This window comes from Eurosta solidaginis, chromosome 4 (assembly GCF_040869045.1).
Source record: "Eurosta solidaginis isolate ZX-2024a chromosome 4, ASM4086904v1, whole genome shotgun sequence".
NCBI lineage: Eukaryota > Metazoa > Arthropoda > Insecta > Diptera > Tephritidae > Eurosta > Eurosta solidaginis.
Genome location: NC_090322.1, coordinates 168,081,816 through 168,105,502, shown reverse-complemented (window position 1 = coordinate 168,105,502; position 23,687 = coordinate 168,081,816). Strand labels below are relative to the sequence as shown.

General features: G+C 38.2%; 1 protein-coding gene across 1 annotated transcript; it reads right to left on the bottom strand.

Moving 5' to 3' along the window:
- Positions 1-9,322: 9,322 nt before the first annotated feature.
- Positions 9,323-10,399, bottom strand: LOC137248312 (uncharacterized). The gene is made up of 2 exons (XM_067779181.1): positions 10,286-10,399; positions 9,323-10,211 (listed from the first exon to the last, which is right to left on the bottom strand). The coding sequence occupies exons 1-2, from the start codon at positions 10,292-10,294 to the stop codon at positions 9,351-9,353; spliced, it is 870 nt and encodes a 289-aa protein (XP_067635282.1). The 5' UTR covers positions 10,295-10,399; the 3' UTR covers positions 9,323-9,350.
- Between the last annotated feature and the right edge of the window lie 13,288 nt (positions 10,400-23,687).

Below are 23,687 nucleotides of genomic sequence, written 5' to 3'. Positions count from 1 at the left end.
TGTTGATGGCCCTTTGCCAAATATAGATTCGATACGTTAACAGCCCGAACACCGCAGGAACGATTTTATATGAACACTTTGAACCTCACCCCCTATGTTAGGTGGTAGCTGCCCTGATAAGCATAGCTCACGTGGACAACACGAAGGTCCGTTGTGATACCACATACACCAAAAATAAAGGTGACTTAGATCTACCTCACCCCCTCCTTCAAGAGGAACTTGGGGTCGCCCGAGTTTCTCCTGCTTAATATGTATGTGAAACATTTTTAGAGTTGCAACAGGATTCTCCTTGGGTAAGTGAGGTTGACAATTGAGTTGCGCAAGCTGTGAAGCATAAAGCTTTGTATCGCGCTTATCACACACCACGAATGCCAACTCAGGGCCTTCGATGTGGTAGGCATCACACCACCGTTGGGCGCTGTAGCTATTTACTGTACTTAAATCCAAATTTTGCTAAGAAATATGTATGTAACCAGTTGCGAATTTACATACTTTTAACATTGATAAAAAGCGATTGTTATAATACACACATAAATACTTCATAGAAAGATAAAAGTCGTTAAAATCTGTTTATTTTCAACGATTAAACAGCTGTTAAACATATTGCTGACCATGGCCATAACAATGAATCCACGCATAATCGTCATTATTTGAACGCCGAAACGTGTTGGCGACGAAATAAAAAATTTCACGCTTCATTGGAGACAATTAAAAGCACAAAAGACTATGTAAAATCCCAAATTAAGTTGTGAAGTCAACATGATCAAAGTGAAGTGAGTGATTGGCGTTAGGTGAAGTGTCATAAACATTTTAAGCGTCATAGATGAATTGTCAAACGAGGTCATAATTATGCGGTTAACACACGAATAAAATATCAAAAGCTAACGAGAGCCAGCGTAAATAACTATGTACCTATGCAGTGGTGTAGACACACTTATTGTAGTGCGTTGGGATTAAACTTTGAGGTCAGAGAGTCAAGCGATAAACAGTTAACGCGCGCTAGATATAGGTCATAATAAGGTGGTGGTCACACGATATGTCATTTGTCACTTGTCATTTGTCAATTCAAATTTACTCATTACTGTGGTAATAAAAATATGTTAACGTCAGTTCATACAAAAATTTAGACAGATGTAATAAATAATCACTTATGTAATGCAGTTTAAGATTTATTCATAATTTAATCTCACAATGAAAATTTAAATGTCTGTTAATAAAATACTCCCACTATCACTTAAGATGTTTTTATTATAAATTAATTGAAAAAGTCAAGTCTTTTTAACACTCACAGTTACAACCATTTGCAGAAATTTTTTCGCCGTGACTTCGTAAGTGAATGAGTTGATATGCAATTAAACAAGAATATAGAGAGTGGGCTTAGACCAAGCTGAACAACAAAATCGATTAACTAGAAAAAGAAGAGAAAAAACAAGTAAAGAAGGTTAAGTTCGGGTGTAACCGAACATTACATACTCAGTTGAGAGCTATGGTGACAACATAAGGGAAAATAACCATGTAGGAAAATGAACCGAGGGAAACCCTGGAATGTGTTTGTATGACATGTGTATCAAATGAAAGTCATTAAAGAGTATTTTATGAGGGAGTGGGCCATAGTTCTATAGGTGGACGCCATTTAGGGATATAGCCATAAAGGTGGACCAGGAGTGACCCTAGAATTTGTTTGTACGATATGGGTATCAAATGAAAGGTGTTAATGAGTATTTTAAAAGGGAGTAATCCTTAGTTCCATAGGTGGACGCCGTTTCGAGATATCCCCATAAAGGTGGACCAGGGGTGACCCTAGAATTTGTTTGTACAATATGGGCATCAAACGAAAGGTGTTAATGAGTATTTTAAAAGGGAGTGGGCCTTAGTTCTATAGGTGGACGTCGTTTCGAAATATCGCCATAAAAGTGGACCAGCGGTGACTCTAGAATGTGTTTGTACGATATAGGTATCAAATTAAAGGTATTAATGAGGGTTTTAAAAGGTGGTCGCCTTTTCGAGATATCGCCATAAAGGTGGACCAGGGGTGACTCTAGAATGCGTTTGTACGATATGGGTATCAAATGAAAGGTGTTAATGAGTATTTTAAAAGCGAGTAATCCTTAGTTCCAATATGGGTATTTTAAAAGGGAGTAATCCTTAGTTCCATAGGTGGACGCCGTTTCGAGATATCGCCACAAAGGTGGACTAGGGGTGACCCTAGAGTTTGTCTGTACAATATGGGTATCAAAATAAAGGTGTTAATGAGTATTTTAAAAGGGAGTAATCCTTAGTTCCATAGGTGGACGCCGTTTCGAGATATCGCCATAAAGGTGGATCAGGGGTGACCCTAGAATTTGTTTGTACAATATGGGTATCAAAAGAAAGGTGTTAATGAGTATTTTAAAAGGGAGTAATCCTTAGTTCCATAGGTGGACGCCGTTTCGAGACATCGCCATAATGGTGGACCAGGGGTGACCCTAGAATTTGTTTGTACAATATGGGCATCAAACGAAAGGTGTTAATGAGTATTTTAAAAGGGAGTGGGCCTTAGTTCTATAGGTGGACGTCGTTTCGAAATATCGCCATAAAGGTGGACCAGCGGTGACTCTAGAATGCGTTTGTACGATATGGGTATCAAATTAAAGGTATTAATGAGGGTTTTAAAAGGGAGTGGTGGTTGTTGTATAGGTGGTCGCCTTTTCGAGATATCGCCATAAAGGTGGACCAGGGGTGACTCTAGAATGCGTTTGTACGATATGGGTATCAAATGAAAGGTGTTAATGAGTATTTTAAAAGCGAGTAATCCTTAGTTCCATAGGTGGACGCGGTTTCGAGATATCGGCATAAAGGTGGGCCAGGGGTGACCCTAGAATTTGTGTGTACAATATGGGTATCAAAAGAAAGGTGTTAATGAGTATTTTAAAAGGGAGTAATCCTTAGTTCCATAGGTGGACGCCGTTTCGAGACATCGCCATAATGGTGGACCAGGGGTGACCCTAGAATTTGTTTGTACAATATGGGCATCAAACGAAAGGTGTTAATGAGTATTTTAAAAGGGAGTGGGCCTTAGTTCTATAGGTGGACGCCGTTTCGAAATATCGCCATAAAGGTGGACCAGGGGTGACTCTAGAATGTGTTTGTATGATATGGGTATCAAATTAAAGGTATTAATTAGGTTTTTAAAAGGGAGTGGTGGTTGTTGTATAGGTGGTCGCATTTTCGAGATATCGCCATAAAGGTAGACCAGGGGTGACCCTAGAATTTGTTTGTACAATATGGGTATCAAAATAAAGGTGTTAATGAGTATTTTAAAAGGGAGTAATCCTTAGTTCCATAGGTGGACGCCGTTTCGAGATATCGCCATAAAGGTGGAGCAGGGGTGACCCTAGAATTTGTTTGTACAATATGGGTATCAAAAGAAAGGTGTTAATGAGTATTTTAAAAGGGAGTAATCCTTAGTTCCATAGGTGGACGCCGTTTCGAGATACCACCATAAAGGTGGACCAGGGGTGACTCTAGAATTCGTTTGTGCAATATGGGTATCAAACGAAAGGTGTTAATGAGCATTTTAAAAGGAAGGGGCCTTAGTTCTATAGGTGGACGCCTTTTCGATTTATCGCAATAAAGGTGGACCAGGGGTGACTCTAGACTTTGTTTGTACGATATGGGTATCAAATGAAAGGTGTTAATGAGTATTTTTAAAAGGGAGTGGGCCTTCGTTCTATAGGTGTTCGTCTTTTCGAGATATCGCCATAAAGGTGGACCAGGGGTGACTCTAGAATTCGTTTGTGCAATATGGGTATCAAATGAAAGGTGTTAATGAGCATTTTAAAAGGAAGGGGCCTTAGTTCTATAGGTGGACGCCTTTTCGAGGTATCGCAATAAAGGTGGACCAGGGGTGACTCTAGACTTTGTTTGTACGATATGGGTATCAAATGAAAGGTGTTAATGAGTATTTTTAAAAGGGAGTGGGCCTTCGTTCTATAGGTGTTCGTCTTTTCGAGATATCGCCATAAAGGTGGACCAGGGGTGACTTTAGAATATGTTTGTACGATATGGGTATCAAATGAAAGGTGTTAATGAGTATTTTAAAAGGGCGTGGGGCTTAGTTATATAGGTGGACGCCTTTTCGAGATATCGCCATAAAGGTGGACCAGGGGTGACTCTAGAATGTGTTTGTACGATATGGGTATCAAATTAAAGGTATTAATGAGAGTTTTAAAAGGGAGTGGTGGTAGTTGTATATGTGAAGGCGTTTTCCAGATATCGACCAAAATGTGGACCAGGGTGACCCAGAACATCATCTGTTGGATACCGCTAACTTATTTATATATGTAATACCTGTCAAGATTTTAAGGAATTTTTATTTCGCCATGCAGAACTTTTTCATTTTCTTCTACTTAATATGGTAGGTGTCACAACCATTTTATAAAGTTTTTTCTAAAGTTATATTTCGCGTCAATAAACCAATCCAATTGCTCACCATGTTTCATCCCTTTTTTCGTATTTGGTATAGAATTATGGCATTTTTTTTATTTTTCGTAATTTTCGATATCGAAAAAGTGGGCGTGGTCATTGTCGGATTTCGTTCATTTTTCATACCAAGATAAAGTGAGTTCAAGAAAGTACGTGAACTAAGTTCATTAAAGATATGTCGATTTTTGCTCAAGTTATCGTGTTAACGGCCATGCGGAAGGACAGACGAACGACTGTGTATAAAAACTGGGCGTGGCATCAACCAATTTCGCCCGTTTTCATAGAAAACAGTTAGCATCATAAAATCTATGCCCCTACCAAATTTCAAAAGGATTGGTTAATTTTTGTTCGACTTATGGCGTTAAAAGTATCCTAGACAAATTAAATGAAAAAGGGCGGAGCCACGCCCATTTTGAAATTTTCTTTTATTTTTGTATTTTGTTGCAACATATCATTACTGGAGTTGAATGTTGACATAATTTACTTATATACTGTAAAGATACTAAATTTTTTGTTAAAATTTTACTTTAAAAAAATTTTTTTTAAAAGTGGGCGTGGTCCTTGTCCGATTTTGCTAAGTTTTATTAGGCGTACATATAGTAATAGGAGTAACGTCCTTGCCAAATTTCATCATGAAATTGTCAACGACTGAAAAATTACAGCTTGCAAAATTTGTAAATTACCTTCTTTTAAAAGTGGGCGGTGCCACGCCCATTGTCCAAAATTTTACTAATTTTCTATTCTGCGTGATAAATTCAACTCATCTACCAAGTTTCGTCGCTTTATCTGTATTTGGTAATGAATTATCGCACTTTTTCGGTTTTTCGAAATTTTCGAAATCGAAAAAGTGGGCGTGGTTATAGTCCGATATCGTTCATTTTAAATAGCGATCTGATATGAGTGCTCAGGAACCTACATACCAAATTTCATCAAGATACCTCAAAATTTACTCAAGTTATCGTGTTAACGGACGGACATGGCTCAATCAAATTTTTTTTCGATCCTGATTATTTTGATATATGGAAGTCTATATCTCTCTCGATCAAATGGAAGGTATCAAATGGAAGGTATTAAATAGTATTTTAAGAGGGAGTGGGCCATAGTTCTATAGGTGGACCCCATTTAGGGATATCGCGATAAAGGTGGGCCAGGGCTGACTCTAGAATTTGTTTGTACGATATGGGTATCAAATGAAAGGTGTTAATGAGTATTTTAAAAGGGCGTGGACTTAGTTCTATAGGTCGACGCCTTTTCGAGATATCGCCATAAAGGTGGACCAGGGGTGACTCTAGAATTTGTTTGTACGATATGGGTATCAAATGAAATGTGTTAATGAGTATTTTAAAAGGGAATGGGCCTTAGTTCTATAGGTAGACGCCTTTTCGAGATATCGCCATAAAGGTGGACCAGCGTGACTCTTGAATTTGTTTGTACGATATGGGTATCAAATGAAAGGTGTTAATGAGTATTTTAAAAGGGCGTGGTGGTAGTTGTATATGTGAAGGCGTTTTCGAGATATTGACCAAAATGTGGACCAGGTTGACCCAGAACATCATCTGTCGGGTACCGCTAATTTATTTATATATGTAACACCACGAACAGTATTCCTGCCAAGATTCCATGGGCTTTTGATTTCACCTTGCAGAACTTTTTCATTCTCTTCTTCTTAATATCGTAGGTATGACACAAATTTTACAAAGTTATTTTCTAAAGTTATATTTTGCGTCAATAAACCAATCCAATTACCATGTTTCATCCCTTTTTTCGTATTTGGTATAGAAATATGGAATTTTTTTAATTTTTCGTAATTTTCGATATCGAAAAAGTGGGCTTGGTCATAGCTGGATTTCGGCCATATTTTATACCAATACAAAGTGAGTTCAAATAAGTACGTGAACTAAGTTTAGTAAAGATATATAGATTTTTGTTCAAGCTATCGTGTTAACGGCCATGCGGAAGGACAGACGGTCGACTGTGTATAAACACTGGGCGTGGCTTCAACCGATTTCGCCCTTTTTCACAGAGAACAGTTATCATCCTAGAATCTATGCCCCTTCCAAATTTCAAAAGGATTGGGAAATTTTTGTTTGACTTATGGCACTAAAAGTATTCTAGACAAATTAAATGAAAAAGGGCGGAGCGACACCCATTTTGAAATTTTCTTTTATTTTTGTATTTTGTAGCACCATATCATTACTGGAGTTGAATGTTGACATAATTTACTTATATACTATAAAGATATTAAATTTTTTGTTAAAATTTGACTTTAAAAAAGTTTTTTTTTTAAAGTGGGCGTGGTCCTTCTCCAATTTTGCTAATTTTTATTAAGCGTACATATAGTAATAAGAGTAACGTTCCTGCCAAATTTCATTATGATATCTTCAACGACTGCCAAATTACAGGTTGCAAAACTTTTAAATTACCTACTTTTAAAAGTGGGAGGCGCCACGCCCATTGTCGAAAATTTGTGTAATTTTCTATTTTGCGTCATAAGTTCAACTTACCTACCAATTTTCATCGCTTTATCCGTCTTTGGTAATGAATTATCGCACATTTTCCGTTTTTCGAAATTTTTGATATCGAAAAAGTAGGCGTGGTTATAGTCCGATATCGTTTATTTTAAATAGCGATCTGAGATGAGTGCCCATGAACCTACGTACCAAATTTCATCAAGATACCTCAAAATGTAGTCAAGTTATCGTGTTAACGGTCAGACGGACGGACGGACATGGCTCAATCAAATTTTTTTTCGATGCTGATGATTTTGATACATGGAAGTCTATATCTATCTTGATTCCTTTATACCTGTACAACCAACCGTTATCTAATCAAAGTTAATATACTCTGTGAGCTCTGCTCAACTGAGTATAAAAAGCGACAGGTACAAGGAAAGGATGAGAAGAAGTAGGAAAGTTGTGGTTATGGTAATGATCCTGTTCATGATGATCGCGAAAGTAATTATGATGTCAGCACCAAATAAAGAAGTTGCAGAATTAGAGTAATAAGAAAAAAAGTGAAAAGAAATGGGGACGTAAAAGTCAAGTATTAGTTAAGAAGAGAAAGTTGGAAGATGATATCATTATCATTGCTGTTGTTTTGGCCGTTGTGAAAAAATAACGCCAGTTATCCCTTTTTCGCAACCACTGGCGCTAATTTGGAGCACCCAAAGAGATGAATGCTTCTTCCACTTGCCTCTATCGACTCAGCAAAGATATAAGCTATATCAAAATCCGCGTGTAAAAGGTTAACTTTATGAGCCGGAAGGCTTGATCCTTTCGCATAGCATGAACTTGGGCTTTTATTCACAAAGTTCATATCTTAGGAAAGGTTACACAGCTCATTACTATACCTCCTTCGCTATATGCCGATTGCAACGCGGAGAGGAGCATACATTTTGTGGAGAAATTTTCTCTCTGACACTTCAAGGGTCATTCCATTCTTCCTCAACACCGATCATGATTACGAGCCAAACAACAGAATACGAGAAAGTTGTAGATCGTGATTTTCGTTCGTCGAGAGAGGCCAATTGCGAGCTAAATAAAGAAAAGCTCCACCACAGGACAGTTTTCGGAGCATATTACTCCAAGACAGAGATGAACAAACTCTTCCGCCAATCCAAAAAGGTGGCCCACTCTGATAGATTGAAACATTTAATTCGACAAGAATTAAGCGGGAAGAGGCAAGTCGTATTCCGTGTGTCGTATTCCGTCTTTGCTCTTAAATAAACAGTTCACTTTCATGTCTCTTCCACACACCTCATGCAGCTAGGGGTGGAAAGAGGGATGGTCTAGAAGGTCCAAAGATGGTCGGCCTAGCACCTTAATGGTGCGTGTTGCCGGAACGTACCGGATCTGTAACCGTCAAAGCACGATTAACATCAATAGCACTCCCCAAACCCTTTGGGAAGTGTCTATCTTTTCAACGGAGTTGGGCTGTTCAAATGTACTCTGGGGAAGGCAACAGGCCTGCCAGAACACTATCTCCTTACGACGTCTGGTAATCATTTACATTGTGATAGGAAAATGTCCAACATAAAGGAGCGTAATAACAAACCAAAGTATCCAAATAGACCACAATTAATAAAGCTCCGCCTCCCAGGCAAATATGCACATACCTCCGTCACCATTATAATGGGATTCAGCTTCTGAGAACGCAGAGGCTTACAAAGAAAAATATATGGGAAGGCCCTCACCATATTCACACCATTTTCGTAAATTTCTTTGTCGATTCACGTCTGGAGAGCCCCGTTATCAAAATCAAATATACAAATCTTCCGGAAGAAGAAGGGAGTAGTGCGTTGCTCGGTCCCAACTTCAATCCATAATGCAATACGATGCATTTCCTGGATGCTACGGCATGTATGTTCATTTATGATGCAGAAGACTCATAGTCAAAGAAAACTATGTTAACTCCTTCTTGTGAAGAAGCGAGTTTGTATACCGCATGCATGCATGCATGGAGTACTCGCGATTTTTGCAGGGGAGTATGACATCACCTTGTAGAGGCCATTGTTTAATTCTTCTTCTCTACTCTTGTCTGTTTCCACATTTTGTGGATGAACAGATAGGAGAAAGACAAGTCGAGAGCCTGTTTTAGTAAAATTTATGGCGCGGGATCGATATGCTCCCTTCTTGCAGGTACAATTATGGGCAATGGATTTGGAAGATATAGTTTTTCTGCATGTGGATAAAAAAGAACCAAACAATGTAAACTTTGCATACTATGTCTCATTTTTATAATTTTTTCACTCGTCCATCTTTATCTTGTGATGATGTTTTTTATCTTGACCGTCCTGATTAAACAGTGGTAGCCTCAGGGATACTTACCGTAGTTCAAATATTATAAATAAGCGTAGTACTTAACAATCCTGCCAGAAGCATAACAATTTATTTAGGTTTTTGGTAGACATAAGCGCAGTTTGTGCCATAAACAGTATCACTAGCTATACGTGTTAGTTGCTCATTAGTTTCGTCATCGGAAGATTGAGTTTTCTCGCCAGATTGCTGCGTGGCCGAAAAAGGTACACCTGGAAAGCCTCCTATTGGTGGAGGAAAGCCTTGACCGGGAAAACCTTGCCCAGGAAAGAATGGGCCAGGGAAACCTTGTCCAGGAAAGAATTGACCAGGTAGTGCCTGACCAGGGAAGCTTTGTATGGGTAAACTTTGTCCAGGGAAAGCTTGTCCGGGGAAGACTTGTACGGGGTAGACTTGTCCAGGGAAACCTTGTCCGGTGAAACCTTGCCCAGGATAACTTTGCCCAGGGTACCCTTGTCCAGGTAAACCTTGAAACGGAAACCCTTGTCCCGGAAAACCTTGTCCAGCGAATTGTCCTGCGTAAACAGGACCGTACACATTAGGTATAGGAAAACCTTGTCCTGGAAATGGTGGTCTACCAGCTACAGGAAAACCGCCAACACCAATACCACCAAAACTAGGCTGATAGTACGGATCGCCAGCTGATACACTTGCTAGACTCTGCTTAGTCGTTGCTTTTGGCACAATTTCAACCGCTAGAGATTGCGGCACATCCGTTATTGCATGAGCATTGCCGTCAGCGACCTCGTCACGTAACACTTCAACATGCTGCACTTTTTGTTGTTGCTGCTGTGGTTGCGGCTCTGTATGCTTATTACTATTCACTTTTGCTTGATTTACAACAACGGGCGGCGGCAAATATGCGCGCTTCAACTCTGTAACATCGGCAACACCTAACGCAATCAAAGCGTAGAAAATGAAAAATTTTAAAAGCTGTAAACAATTTTAGAAAATTTTTTATTTATTTTTACGTACAAACAAATTGCGTGCTATTATTTCATACATACCATTCTCATTTGTTGCGCATGCGTACGTTCACTTGAAAAGCTTAGATTAAGAACTAAAGTAAAAGAGTTCGAAGTGAACTATTTTATACTCTTTCTCTGGTAAAAGCGATTTCCTTTTTTATTTTCTTTAACAGGTTCATCTTACCATCTTTAATACTTAAGAACTTTCTTTAATATGACTTTTTTATGTAAATTAAAACCTATTAAAGTATCCATCGATGGAGAAAAGAACTTGTCCAAGCGTAGGCAGTGAACTACTTTGGTCATTCGAATTTGTAAAGTTCGTTGCTTATGTTTCTTTCTTTACGTTTTTGGTATCAACAGGTGCTAATAATCTATGAAAATTATCAAATGTAGACAAGCTTGTAAGCTTTCATGATACACACAATTTATCTCATTCTGTTATCTGGAGTGTTTCTTTATTATTCTTCCGTAGTCATTTTAAATTTTGGAGTACATATCAGCCAATTCTAGATTAGTGGTACGAAACCTTTATTATCGAAAAACCAGGTTTTTTTGAAGCTTTAAGGGAAGCATTAATAATTTTCTCATTTTGAACAAAATTAGCTTTTGCCGATTGATTGCCAAGAGCTAAATGTAAGCCCGAAGTTAAGTCCCTCTTCAAAGCGGAAATTTCTGCGATTAAAGATGCGGTAGATGAATCCAGTGCTACTAAATTTAGGGAATTTAATATCTACTCTGATAGTCAAGCGGCTATCAAGGCGTTGAGTTCAACTTAAGTAGGATCGAGGGTGGTCTGGGAGTGCTTGACCTCTCTTTTGATTACATCAAACTATTTTATAATTAAGATTATCTTGGCTCCGGCCCATAGTGATATCCCGGGATACTTTCAACCGTATGTCTTAGCACACATCGGTACAATTAAACCGGATGAAGATGGATGTAGGGATTTCGAGATTCCGCTGGACACTTGTTGTCTGCTCCTGCATAAAGAGTAAACTCAGCTAGCGTTTGGCGGACACCACATCTTGCAGGGTACCAAGATCCTTCTGGCAGGAATTGGATGGCAGGTGGTCTGCCGAATTGATTGGGTTCACTAAGTCTCATCTATCAATGGTCAATGGGGTTTTGACAGGGCACTGTCCAATGGGAATCAATGCGGTACGACTAAATATACTAGAAACCCCATCCTACTTCGGCTGGTGGAATCATCGAGTCATTTTGTGCTTGACTGGCCGCTTTTGCCAGAACTAGGCGAAAGTATTTCGGTCGCGACTCACTTGTATCTCCGGAGGATTTATCCAAGGTTGAAACGATTATCTAAGAAGCTATCTACGTCACTGTTATTTTATGTGATATCACAACGGACCTTCATGCTGTCCAAGTGAGCTTCCACTACAAGGGCCGCTACTACCTAACCTAACCTACTGCTGAGTTATGCTTAAATTTGTACTGTTCTCCAAACAAATTACGAAATACCGAGCTGTTGGAATTTTTCGGGATTGAATGTGCTAGATCTCCCTAAATTACCAGTTTTGCATAAGTTAGATTCTATTAATTTGTTGTATACAAATATATTTAGGAGAATAAAAAATGTAATAAATTAACAAACAAAAAAGGTAGTGAAGGTTTGATTAATGTTTTTCTTTTATTTATATGGCGACTACAGGGCATTCACATTTTAAACATATGTTTGTCAAATAACTAGCACCGCCTGGAAGTATCCAAATTTAAAGAGTGAAATTATTTAGTAGCTGGAAATAGTTTTGCAGAGGACAGTAATCTAAGAAAGTCTATCTCTTACTTTACGCAATTTATACACGAGAAGTTAGTATAACCTGCGTTGGCCCGGGTATGTTTGAGTATGACAAAATATTGACGTGTTACACTGACTAAAAGTAATATTAGCAATGATGGGCAGCTGAAGTTGATTACCATTTAGGCGATAACCTCGCGTAGCGCAACATCTAAAAGTATGTGACAGTGCTAAAAGGCACTAGAGAGGATTGGAAGGGGGAAAGACTTACATCTTTATTCGACACCCTGTCATACAGGCATAATGGTAAAGAAAAGGCGCATGAGCTGGAGCAATGCTTGAAGCATAATCGGTAGATTTGCCAAACGGAATGGTAGAGGAGGCAAGCGAAAGGTTGTAAAGTGTCAAGTGCAAGTCTTATAAAGCAGGTCTTATGAAATTAGATTAACCAAGCAAATTTTATCAATAAAAGTACGGGACTGTAGACGTTATACGAACGGAGTGGTGACAAAAGGTCAACGGCCATAACGCCAATCGACCTTGTGATTACTTAAATTGGCCACAAAGTCAAATGAAGTTATAAGCTTATCAAATGGTCATAACGTTAAACTTCAAATGATTACAATGCCAACCATATTGAGATTCCGACCATATTGCTTTTCCGAAATTGTCATAAAGTCAACTATTTTTTCTTAAGTGGCCCTTAAGCCAATTTATTTGTTTCACACATCCACGTATTGAAATGTTAACAGCTGATGTTATTTTCGATATGTATTCTTTCAGTCGAATGAAAAGATACAAAAATGTAGTGGACCAGGGGTGACTCTAGGATATGTTTGTACGATATGGGTATCAAATTAAAGGTATTAATGAGGGTTTTAAAAGGGAGTGGTGGTAGTTGTATATGTGAAGGCGTTTTCCAGATATCGACCAAAATGTGGACCAGGGTGACCCAGAACATCATCTGTTGGATACCGCTAATTTATTTATATATGTAATACCTGTCAAGATTTTAAGGATTTTTTATTTCGCCCTGCAGAACTTTTTCATTTTCTTCTACTTAATATGGTAGGTATCACACCCATTTTACAAAGGTTTTTCTAAAGTTATATTTTGCGTCAATAAACGAATCAAATTACAATGTTTCATCCATTTATTCGTATTTGGTATAGACTTAGGCATTTTTTTCATTTTTCGTAATTTTCGATATCGAAAAAGTGGGCGTGGTTATAGTCGGATTTCGGTAATTTTTTACGCCAAGATAAAGTAAGTTCAGATAAGTATGTGGACTAAGTTTAGTAAAGATATATCGCTTTTTGCTCAAAATATAGCGTTAACGGCCGAGCGGAAGGACTGACGGTTGACTGTGTATAAAAACTGGGCGTGGCTTCAACCGATTTCGCCCATTTTCACAGGAATCAGTTAATATCATAGAAACTATACCTCTACCAAATTTCAGATGAATTGGTAAATTGTTGTTCGACTTATGGCATTAAAAGTATTCTAGACAAACTAAATGAAAAAGGGCGGAGTCACGCCCATTTTGAAATTTTCTTTTATTTTTGTATTTTGTTGCACCATATCATTACTGGAATTGAATGTTGACATAATTTACTTATATACAGTAAAGATATTCAATTTTATGTTAAAATTTGACTTTAAAATATTTTTTTTTTAAATTGGGCGTTGTCTTCATCTGATTTTGCTAATTTTTATTTAGCGCATATACTTATAGTAAGAGTAGTAACGTTACTGCCAAATTTCATCACGATATCTTGAACGGCTGCCAAATTACAGCTGAAAAACTTTTAATTACCTTCTTTTAAAAGTGGGCTGTGCCACGCCCATTGTCCAAAATTTTACTAATTTTCTATTTTACGTCAAAAGGTCAACCCACCTACCAAGTTTCATTGCTTTATCCGTCTTTGGCAATGAATTATCCCATTTTTTCTGTTTTTCGAAATTTTCGATATCGAAAAAGTGGGCGTGGTTATGTCCAATTTCGTTCATTTTAAATAGCGATCTGAGATGAGCGCCCAGATCCCTACATACCAAATTTCATCAATATACCTCAAAATTTACTTAAGTTATCGTGTTTACGGACGGACGGACCGACGGACGGATATGGCTAAATTAATTTCTTTTTTCGCCCTGATCATTTTGATATATAGAAGTCTATATCTATCTCGATTAGTTTATGCCGTTACGGATTACCGTTATGTGAACAAAGTTAATATACTTTGTGAGCTCTGCTCAGCTGAGTATAAAAATAAATTGACTGTAAAAAAATATAACACTTTATAAGTTCATTGTAACCTTTAACGGTAATTAGGCTTCTTCGTCTGCGACAAAAAATTCCATATTGTACATAATTATATATTTTTAACATTAAAACTTCACACCTAAATTATTAAATCTTACAGTTTATATCACAGTCCTAATTGTTCTAATAAAAAGCGTGTTAAATTTTGATGGTGGTATAATTAAGAACATTTAGGACCTCCTTTTCTTGCTATCACAATCTAACACGCTTTTATTAGAACAATTAGGACTGTGATATAAACTGTAAGATTTAATATAAGTATAGTAATATAAGTAAGTTTATATAAGTGAAAAATAAAAATATTCGTGTGTTATCATCGGACGAGGGAAACCAAACAGTGGCAATGAATGTAAATGACTATGAAAACAAAATGAATGATATATTAAAAGACTTGACAATGTACAGAATTCAGAGACAGGACCCAACAGCCAGGCTTCAAAGCAAAAATAATAACATAGTAGATAAAATGTATAAAATGGATGTAATCACAAAAGTCGGGAAAAATAAACTCACCACAACCACGGCACTACCTCCATGGATTTATGGACTTCCAAAAACACATAAGCAAGGAACCCCACTCAGGCCGATATGTTCCGCCGTCGAATCTCCAGCACACAACCTGTGCAAATATATAGCGGATATTTTAAAAAACGTCACGGCAAACTCGAGTTATAACATAAAAAATACACTAGACTTCAAACAAAAAATAAACAACTCGTATATCTATGACGATGAAAGAGTAATATCATTTGACGTAATTTCCCTGTTTCGCAGTATACCAACCCAACTAGCACTTGACATCATAATAAGAAAATGGACGATAATAGAAAAGCATACGAAACTACCAAAGAAAATGTTTATAGAAATGTTAAAATTTTGCATCGAAGAAAATCGATATTTCAAATTTAATGATAAAATTTACACCCAGCTGAAAGGGTTGCCAATGGGATAACCCACCTCACCAGTGATTGCAGATATCATGATGGAGAAGTTGTTGGAGAATACAATGAAAAAGTTAACAAGAGTACCAAGATTAGTCACAAAGTATGTCGACGACCTATTCGCCATAATAAATGAAGATGAGGTACAAAACACACTTGACGCATTAAATTCCTATAACAAACATATAAAGTTCACAACGGAACTCGAAGACGACGGAAAATTGCCATATCTTGACTCAATTATTATTCGACGAGGCAACCAATTGAAGTTGAAGTGGTATAAGAAACCCACATCTACAGGACGAATCATTAAATTTCATTCGAAACACCCAAAGACGATGATAATGCATACAGCAATAGGCTGTATACGACGTATGCTAAATATACCAGATGACGCTTACCACGAAGAGATCAAAGAGGAAGCCAAAGTATTATTGAAAAGTCAAGATTTTCCTGAAATTATTACAAATACCCTAATTAAAAGATGTACATCACAAGCTAGTCAACGGGAATCACAAAAACCTGAAATTTTCAAATCATTATCTTATGTACCAAATTTATCAGAGCGCTTAGCAAACTCGATTTGTTATAATAAAGAAAAAGTTAGAATAGCGCACAAGCCAATTAACACATTAAAAATGTATTCAACAGAACAAAATCTAAAGTACCTCAGGCGGATAGAAGCAATGTGATATATAAAATACCATGTAATGGGAATGACATGGAATCATGCAATAATATATATGTGGGCACAACCAAAGCCAAATTAAAAACTCGACTAGCCCAACATAAATCAGACTTTAAAGTTTAAACATTGCCACGAAACAACTCACCATAAAACAGCACTTATGACACACTGTACGACGAAAAACCACTCTCCGAACTTTAACCAAACAACAATACTTCAGGAAGAGAAACAATATAATAAGAGATTGACTTTAGAAGTACTTCATATTTTAAACACACCGACTAACATACGAATGAATTACAAAACGGACATTGATAACTGCGCAAGCTACAACAAACACTTGATAAACAATATGCGGACAGTGACTAACTCCACGTTAAACAGCGAAGACGTGTAAAATAATGTATGTAGAGAAATGTTCATGTTAGTTTAATTTTTTTATGTAAATTGTATTTTAATTTTATGTTTCTGAAGACGGTTACCGTGTGTAACCGAAATATATTGGTAAACTAAAGAAGAAACAATTTTGTTGGTTTAATACTAAAAATTGGAACTAAAGCCGGTTAAACAAATACCTTATTAAATTAGCTATGTAATCTTTACTTAGTTATTTGTAACGTTTCTCATCCTATCCATTTCTTTTAATGCATCAACATTACAAGGTTTCTTCGAAATCAACTTTGAACAGTTAAGTTCTTCGATTAGAGTGATAACTAACTTAAAATCATATTTTATTTTGACTTTGCTTATGTCGCGTTCAGTTTACAACTACTCATTGCAGATCTCTGCTCTGTTTTAAAATAAAATTCCAACTTTCGCTTAGCTAAAATTCCATCGCCAAAAATCTGTAAAACAAAATCAAGTGCGCAGAAAAGTATGCAACATTTAGCGATAACAGCCTAACTTCTACGTTCGTTGCATACACAAACAAAGCGAAGTTACCTGCGTTCTTGCGGACTTAGGCTTTTATGCCAAGGTGAGCACAAATCTTTACCGATAACTCTGTTATCGATTAATTTATCGAATTCTCGCAAAGCAATATTGCATTGTCATTGGAGTTATACATGCGTGCAAAATTTTAGCTCAATCGAACACCGAGAAGTGTATCAAATTTAACTTGCAAGATTTGATTACAAACAACAGCCAAGTGAAACTAAATAAAAGCTTATAAAAACATTTGGTATTTGAAAAGAGGACAGAAATATTAAATAACATAGGTTCTTCTTCTTGGTGCTTCAGTTTAGTAGTTTAGTCGAACAAACTTCTGTTAACTTTATGAACATTGTTAATCAATGTAAGGTTTCCGCGGCCAGTTCAACTTAACTTCACCTTGACTTTAATTACTGGGCAAAACAACTCTTTTTGCGGGTTTGTTCGTAACTGCAATGCAAAAATTAAAAACAAAAAAAAAAAAACAGAACTCAAAAAATTCCCAACACCTGTTTGTACGCATGAACCGGAATTTCCTAGTGTTTAAGAATGGAGTGGTTTTCACTTTGATATTCCAGCCTATTATGGATTGACTGCCAAACCTTCACAGCAGAGATCTTGGCAGGATATGAGCACAGGTGGTGAAGACAATAAGATTTATATATGGATCCAAGCAAGTTGAGCGAGAAACCTTAAATACTGTAGACATTAAGTTCACAGCAATTTCACGGATGGCTCCATGCTGACATGATGACAGTAAGAGCTCTCCACTTACACTTAGCATAATGCTACTAGGCCATTGCAACATCTTCAACTTTGAACAACATTGAAAGCAGATGGGGAAGAAAAAGCACAAGTGGAAGATATTTTAGTGTTCCTTCTCAAGGGTCATTGGTTGGGGTACTTACGGTGTTGTACATAAAGTGAAAACAATGCGAATGCATGAGAGAGATGACATAAGGTCAACGGGCATAACGTCAATTGGCCTTATGACCACTTCAAATTACCACAAAATAAAACATAAGTTATGCCCATATGAAATAATAAAATTTAAAATGGCTACAATGTCAACGATGCTGATGTTACGACCATTTTGCTTTTCTTTAATGTTTATAAAGTCATTTTATACATATTTTCTCAAGAAGCCATGAGGTCAATTGTTTCTGAATTTACAGCTACGTTCGCTATAGTTTTGTTCAGTCGAGTGCAAAGAGTAATTTATGCAAACCGGTGAAGATGTGCTGAAGTATTTGAGTTTAAAGTTGTCTTATTTAGGAATATGGAATTTTATTTTTAGAATTGGAATGTGTTCAAGTGGGGTGCTTTCATCTAGTTGCAGCAGCGGCTACCTAATCTAACCAAACCTAACCTGGCATTGGATTACGTGAATGGATTCCGAAGGAGTATATGTGGCTCTGCTCTTTCTATATTCTGGTTTCGTTGCAATGAAAATACGTGTTTAAAGCTGGTCCGACGAGATGATCCCTGACAAAACACAGGATTTTGTTCCACATTTTCATCAGGGATGCTCCTTTGGCATATTCTCGGCTCATTCCAGTGAGAAGTCGGATTCAAAACTAGTCCAAGAGAAATTTGTTTGAGAAGCACATATTCAGGTGATTTAATCCATCTTGGAAGCATTTTTATACTCAGCATTCTTTGCACACACAGTATATTAACTTTGATTGGATAACGGTTGGTTGTACAGGTATAAAGGAATCGAGATAGATATATACTTCCATATATCATAATCATCAGTATCAAAAAAAATTTGATTGAGCCATGTCCGTCCGTCCGTCTGTCCGTTAATACGATAATTTGATTACATTTTGGGATATCTTGATGAAATTTGGCATGTAGATTCCTGGGCGCTCATCTCAGATCGCTATTTAAAATTAACGATATCGGACTATAACCACGCCCATTTTTTCGATATCGAAAATTTCGAAAAACCGAAAAAGTGCGATAATTCATTACCAAAGATGGAAAAAGCGATGAAGCGTGGTAGATGGGTTGACTTTATGACGCACAATAGAAAATTAGTAAAATTTTGGACAATGGGCGTGAAACCGCCCACTTTTATAAGAAGGTAGACTGGGACAACCCAAAGAGGTTGCTAATGTAGAGGAACTGGAGGAGTCGAATGAATTCCTAACAAGGACGCTTATGACTGCGTATAACAAAGCTTGCCCTCTAAGAAGATTCAGAGGAAAAGCAAAGCCGCCATGGTGGAGCAATGAGCTGAGTCTTCTAAGAAGACAGGTAAAAGAAATGTTTAAGCTCGCAAAGGCCGCGGAAAGCGAAGCGTGTCGGGACGAGTACAGGGATCTACTGAGGATCTACAAGCGCGAAATTACCAGGGCGAAGAGAAACTCATGGAAAAGTTTCTGTACGGACATAGAGTGCTCCAGCGAAACAGCACGGTTGAAAAAAGTCCTAGCAAAGGGAAACATAGTCCAGGGACTAATAAAGAAAGAGAACGGGGAATGGTCACGTAATAGTGAGGAATCCCTTGAGGTGCTTCTCGATACACATTTCCCATCGGGAGACGGTTTAGAGGAGCCAGCAGACATCACTCACACTTCGATCACGGAGCTAGTAGTGCCGGGCTTGGTGACCGATACCAAGATCGAGTGGGCAGTGAAGACGTTTTCTAAGTTTAAATAGCCAGGCCCAGATGGTATATTCCCGGACATGCTACAAGTCTCAAGTAGGGCGGTCGTGGAATGGCTTAAAATAATATTAGATGGGTGCATACGACTGAATCATGTACCGCACTCTTGGAAAACTGCTCGTGTACCTTTTCTACCAAAGGCGGGGAAGATCGGTCACATGTATTCCAAAGACTATAGACCCATTAGCTTAACATCATTTCTGCTCAAAACCTTTGAGAGGCTGATAGATGTGTACATAAATTCCAACGTGGATGAAAAGCTGCTCTCCACAACACAGAATGCGTACACCAAAGGCAAGTCGGTAGACACCGCATTGCATAGGGTGGTAATAAGCATAGAGAAATCCCTGGAATATAAGGAGTATGCTCTAGGAGTCTTCTTGGACATTGCCGGGGCTTTCAATAATGTTGCAAAATGGGCGATTATGGATGGTCTTAATTACATAAAAGTACATCCTGCCTTAATCAGATGGATCGGCTGCATGTTAAATTGCAGAAAGATTACATCAAAATGGGGATTGTACGAGGCCACGAAATCAGAGGACAGGGGCACGCCGCAGGGAGGGGTGCTATCACCTCTGCTGTGGACGCTGGTCATCAACCAACTGCTCAGGCAATTCGATGAGGGACCCGTAAAACTTACGGCTTACGCAGATGACGTTGCAATTGTCATAAGTGGAAAGTGCCTTCCAACGATTAGTTCTTTGATGGATCGGGCGCTTCGCGATATTCATACCTGGGCATCTAATGTCGGGTTGAAAGTCAATGCGGAGAAGACGGATATGGTCTTGTTTACAAAGAGGTACAAGGTCCCAAATTGGACCAGGCCTAAGTTAGGAGGGGTGACTTTACAGGAAAAACCTTGCACAAAATATTTAGGAATCATCCTAGACAGTAAGCTGTCATGGAAGCTCAACGTGGAGGAGATGGTCAAGAAGGCCTCAACGGCACTCTATGCATGTAAAAGAATGCTGGGATGTACGTGGGGCCTATCGCCCTCTCTTTCTCATTGGGTTTTTACAGCGATTGTAAGCCCTATTCTATACTATGGAGTTCTTGTTTGGTGGAAAGCCACACAAAAAACAAGTAAGGAAGGTTAAGTTCGGGTGTAACCGAACATTACATACTCAGTTGAGAGCTATGGTGACAACATAAGGGAAAATAACCATGTAGGAAAATGAACCGAGGGAAACCCTGGAATGTGTTTGTATGACATGTGTATCAAATGAAAGGCATTAAAGAGTATTTTATGAGGGAGTGGGCCATAGTTCTATAGGTGCACGCCATTTAGGGACATAGCCATAAAGGTGGATCAGGTTGACTCTAGAATGCGTTTGTACGATATGGGTATCAAATGAAAGGTGTTAATGAGTATTTTAAAAGGGAGTAACCCTAGTTCCATAGGTGGACGCCGTTTCGAGATATCGACATAAAGGTGGACCAGGGGTGACCCTAGAATTTGTTTGTACAATATGGGTATCAAAAGAAAATTGTTAATGAGTATTTTAAAAGGGAGTGATGCTTAGTTCCACAGGTGGACGCCGTTTCGAGATATCGCCATAAAGGTGGACCAGGTGTGACCCTAGAATTTGTTTGTACGATATGGGTATCAAATTAAAGGTATTAATGAGGGTTTTAAAAGAGAGTGGTGGTAGTTGTATAAGTGGTCGCCTTTTTGAGATATAGCCATAAAGGTGGATCAGGTTGACTCTAGAATGCGTTTGTACGATATGGGTATCAAATGAAAGGTGTTAATGAGTATTTTAAAAGGGAGTAATCCTTAGTTCCATAGGTGGACGCCGTTTCGAGATACCGCCATAAAGGTGGACCAGGGGTGACCCTAGAGTTTGTTTGTACAATATGGGTATCAAAAGAAAGGTGTTAATGAGTATTTTAAAAGCGAGTGATGCTTAGTTCCACAGGTGGACGCCGTTTCGAGATATCGCCATAAAGGTGGACCAGGTGTGACCCTAGAATTTGTTTGTACGATATGGGTATCAAATTAAAGGTATTAAGGAGGGTTTTAAAAGGGAGTGGTGGTAGTTGTATAGGTGGTCGCCTTTTCGAGATATCGCCATAAAGGTGGACCAGGGGTGACTCTAGAATGCGTTTGTACGATATGGGTATCAAATGAAAGGTGTTAATGAGTATTTTAAAAGAGAGTAATCCTTAGTTCAATAGGTGGACGCCGTTTCGAGATATCGCCATAAAGGTGGACCAGGGGTGACCCTAGAATTTGTTTGTACAATATGGGTATCAAAAGAAAGGTGTTAATGAGTATTTTAAAAGCGAGTGATGCTTAGTTCCACAGGGGGACGCCGTTTCGAGATATCGCCATAAAGGTGGACCAGGTGTGACCCTAGAATTTGTTTGTACGATATGGGTATCAAATTAAAGGTATTAAGGAGGGTTTTAAAAGGGAGTGGTGGTAGTTGTATAGGTGGTCGCCTTTTCGAGATATCGCCATAAAGGTGGACCAGGGGTGACTCTAGAATGCGTTTGTACGATATGGGTATCAAATGAAAGGTGTTAATGAGTATTTTAAAAGGGAGTAATCCTTAGTTCCACAGGTAGACGCCGTTTCGAGATATCGCCACAAAGGTGGACCAGGTGTGACCCTAGAATTTGTTTGTACAATATTGGTATCAAAAGAAAGGTGTTAATGAGTATTTTAAAAGGGAGTGATGCTTAGTTCCACAGGTGGACGCCGTTTCGAGATATCGCCATAAAGGTGGACCAGGGGTGACCCTAGAATTTGTTTGTACAATATGGGTATCGAAAGAAAGGTGTTAATGAGTATTTTAAAAGGGAGTGATGCTTAGTTCCAGAGGTGGACACCGTTTCGAGATAACGCCATAAAGGTGGACCAGGTGTGACCCTAGAATTTGTTTGTACGATATGGGTATCAAATTAAAGGTATTAATGAGGGTTTTAAAAGGGAGAGGTGGTAGTTGTATAGGTGGTCGCCTTTTCGAGATATCGCCATAAAGGTGGACCAGGGGTGACTCTAGAATGCGTTTGTACGATATGGGTATCAAATGAAAGGTTTAATGAGTATTTTAAAAGGGAGTTATCCTTAGTTCCATAGGTGGACACAGTTTCGAGATATCGCCATAAAGGTGGACCAGGGGTGACCCTAGAATTTGTTTGTACAATATGGGTATCAAAAGAAAGGTGTTAACGAGTATTTTAAAAGGGAGTAATCCTTAGTTCCATAGGTGGACGCCGTTTCGAGATATCGCCACAAAGGTGGACCAGGGGTGACCCTAGAATTTGTTTGTACAATATGGGTATCAAAAGAAAGGTGTTAATTAGTATTTTAAAAGGGAGTGGGCCTTAGTTCTATAGGTGGACGCCGTTTCTAAATATCGCCATAAAGGTGGACCAGGGTGACTCTAGAATGTGTTTGTACGATATGGGTATCAAATTAAAGGTATTAATGAGAGTTTTAAAAGGGAGTGGTGGTAGTTGTATATGTGAAGGCGTTTTCCAGATCGCGACCAAAATGTGGACCTGTGACACAAACATCATCTGTTGGATACCGCTAATTTATTTATATATGTAATACCTGCCAAGATTTTAAGGGTTTTTTATTTCGCCCTGCGGAACTTTTTCATTTTCTTCTACTTAATATGGTAGGTGTCACAACCATTTTATAAAGTTTTTTCTAAAGTTATATTTCGTGTCAATAAACCAATCCAATTACCTCACCATGTTTCATCCCTTTTTTCGTATTTGGTATAGAATTATGGCATTTTTTTTCATTTTTCGTAATTTTCGATATCGAAAAAGTGGGCGTGGTCATTGTCGGATTTCGTTCATTTTTCATACCAAAATAAAGTGAGTTCAAGTAAGTACGTGAACTAAGTTCATTAAAGATATGTCGATTTTTGCTCAAGTTATCGTGTTAACGGCCATGCGCAAAGTCAGACGAACGACTGTGTATAAAACTGGGCGTGGCATAAACCGATTTCGCCCGTTTTCACAGAAAACAGTTAACATCATAAAATCTATACACCTACCAAATTTCAAAAGGATTGGTTAATTTTTGTTCGACTTATGGCGTTAAAAGTGTCCTAGAAAAATTAAATGAAAAAGGGCGGAGCCACGCCCATTTTGAAATTTTCTT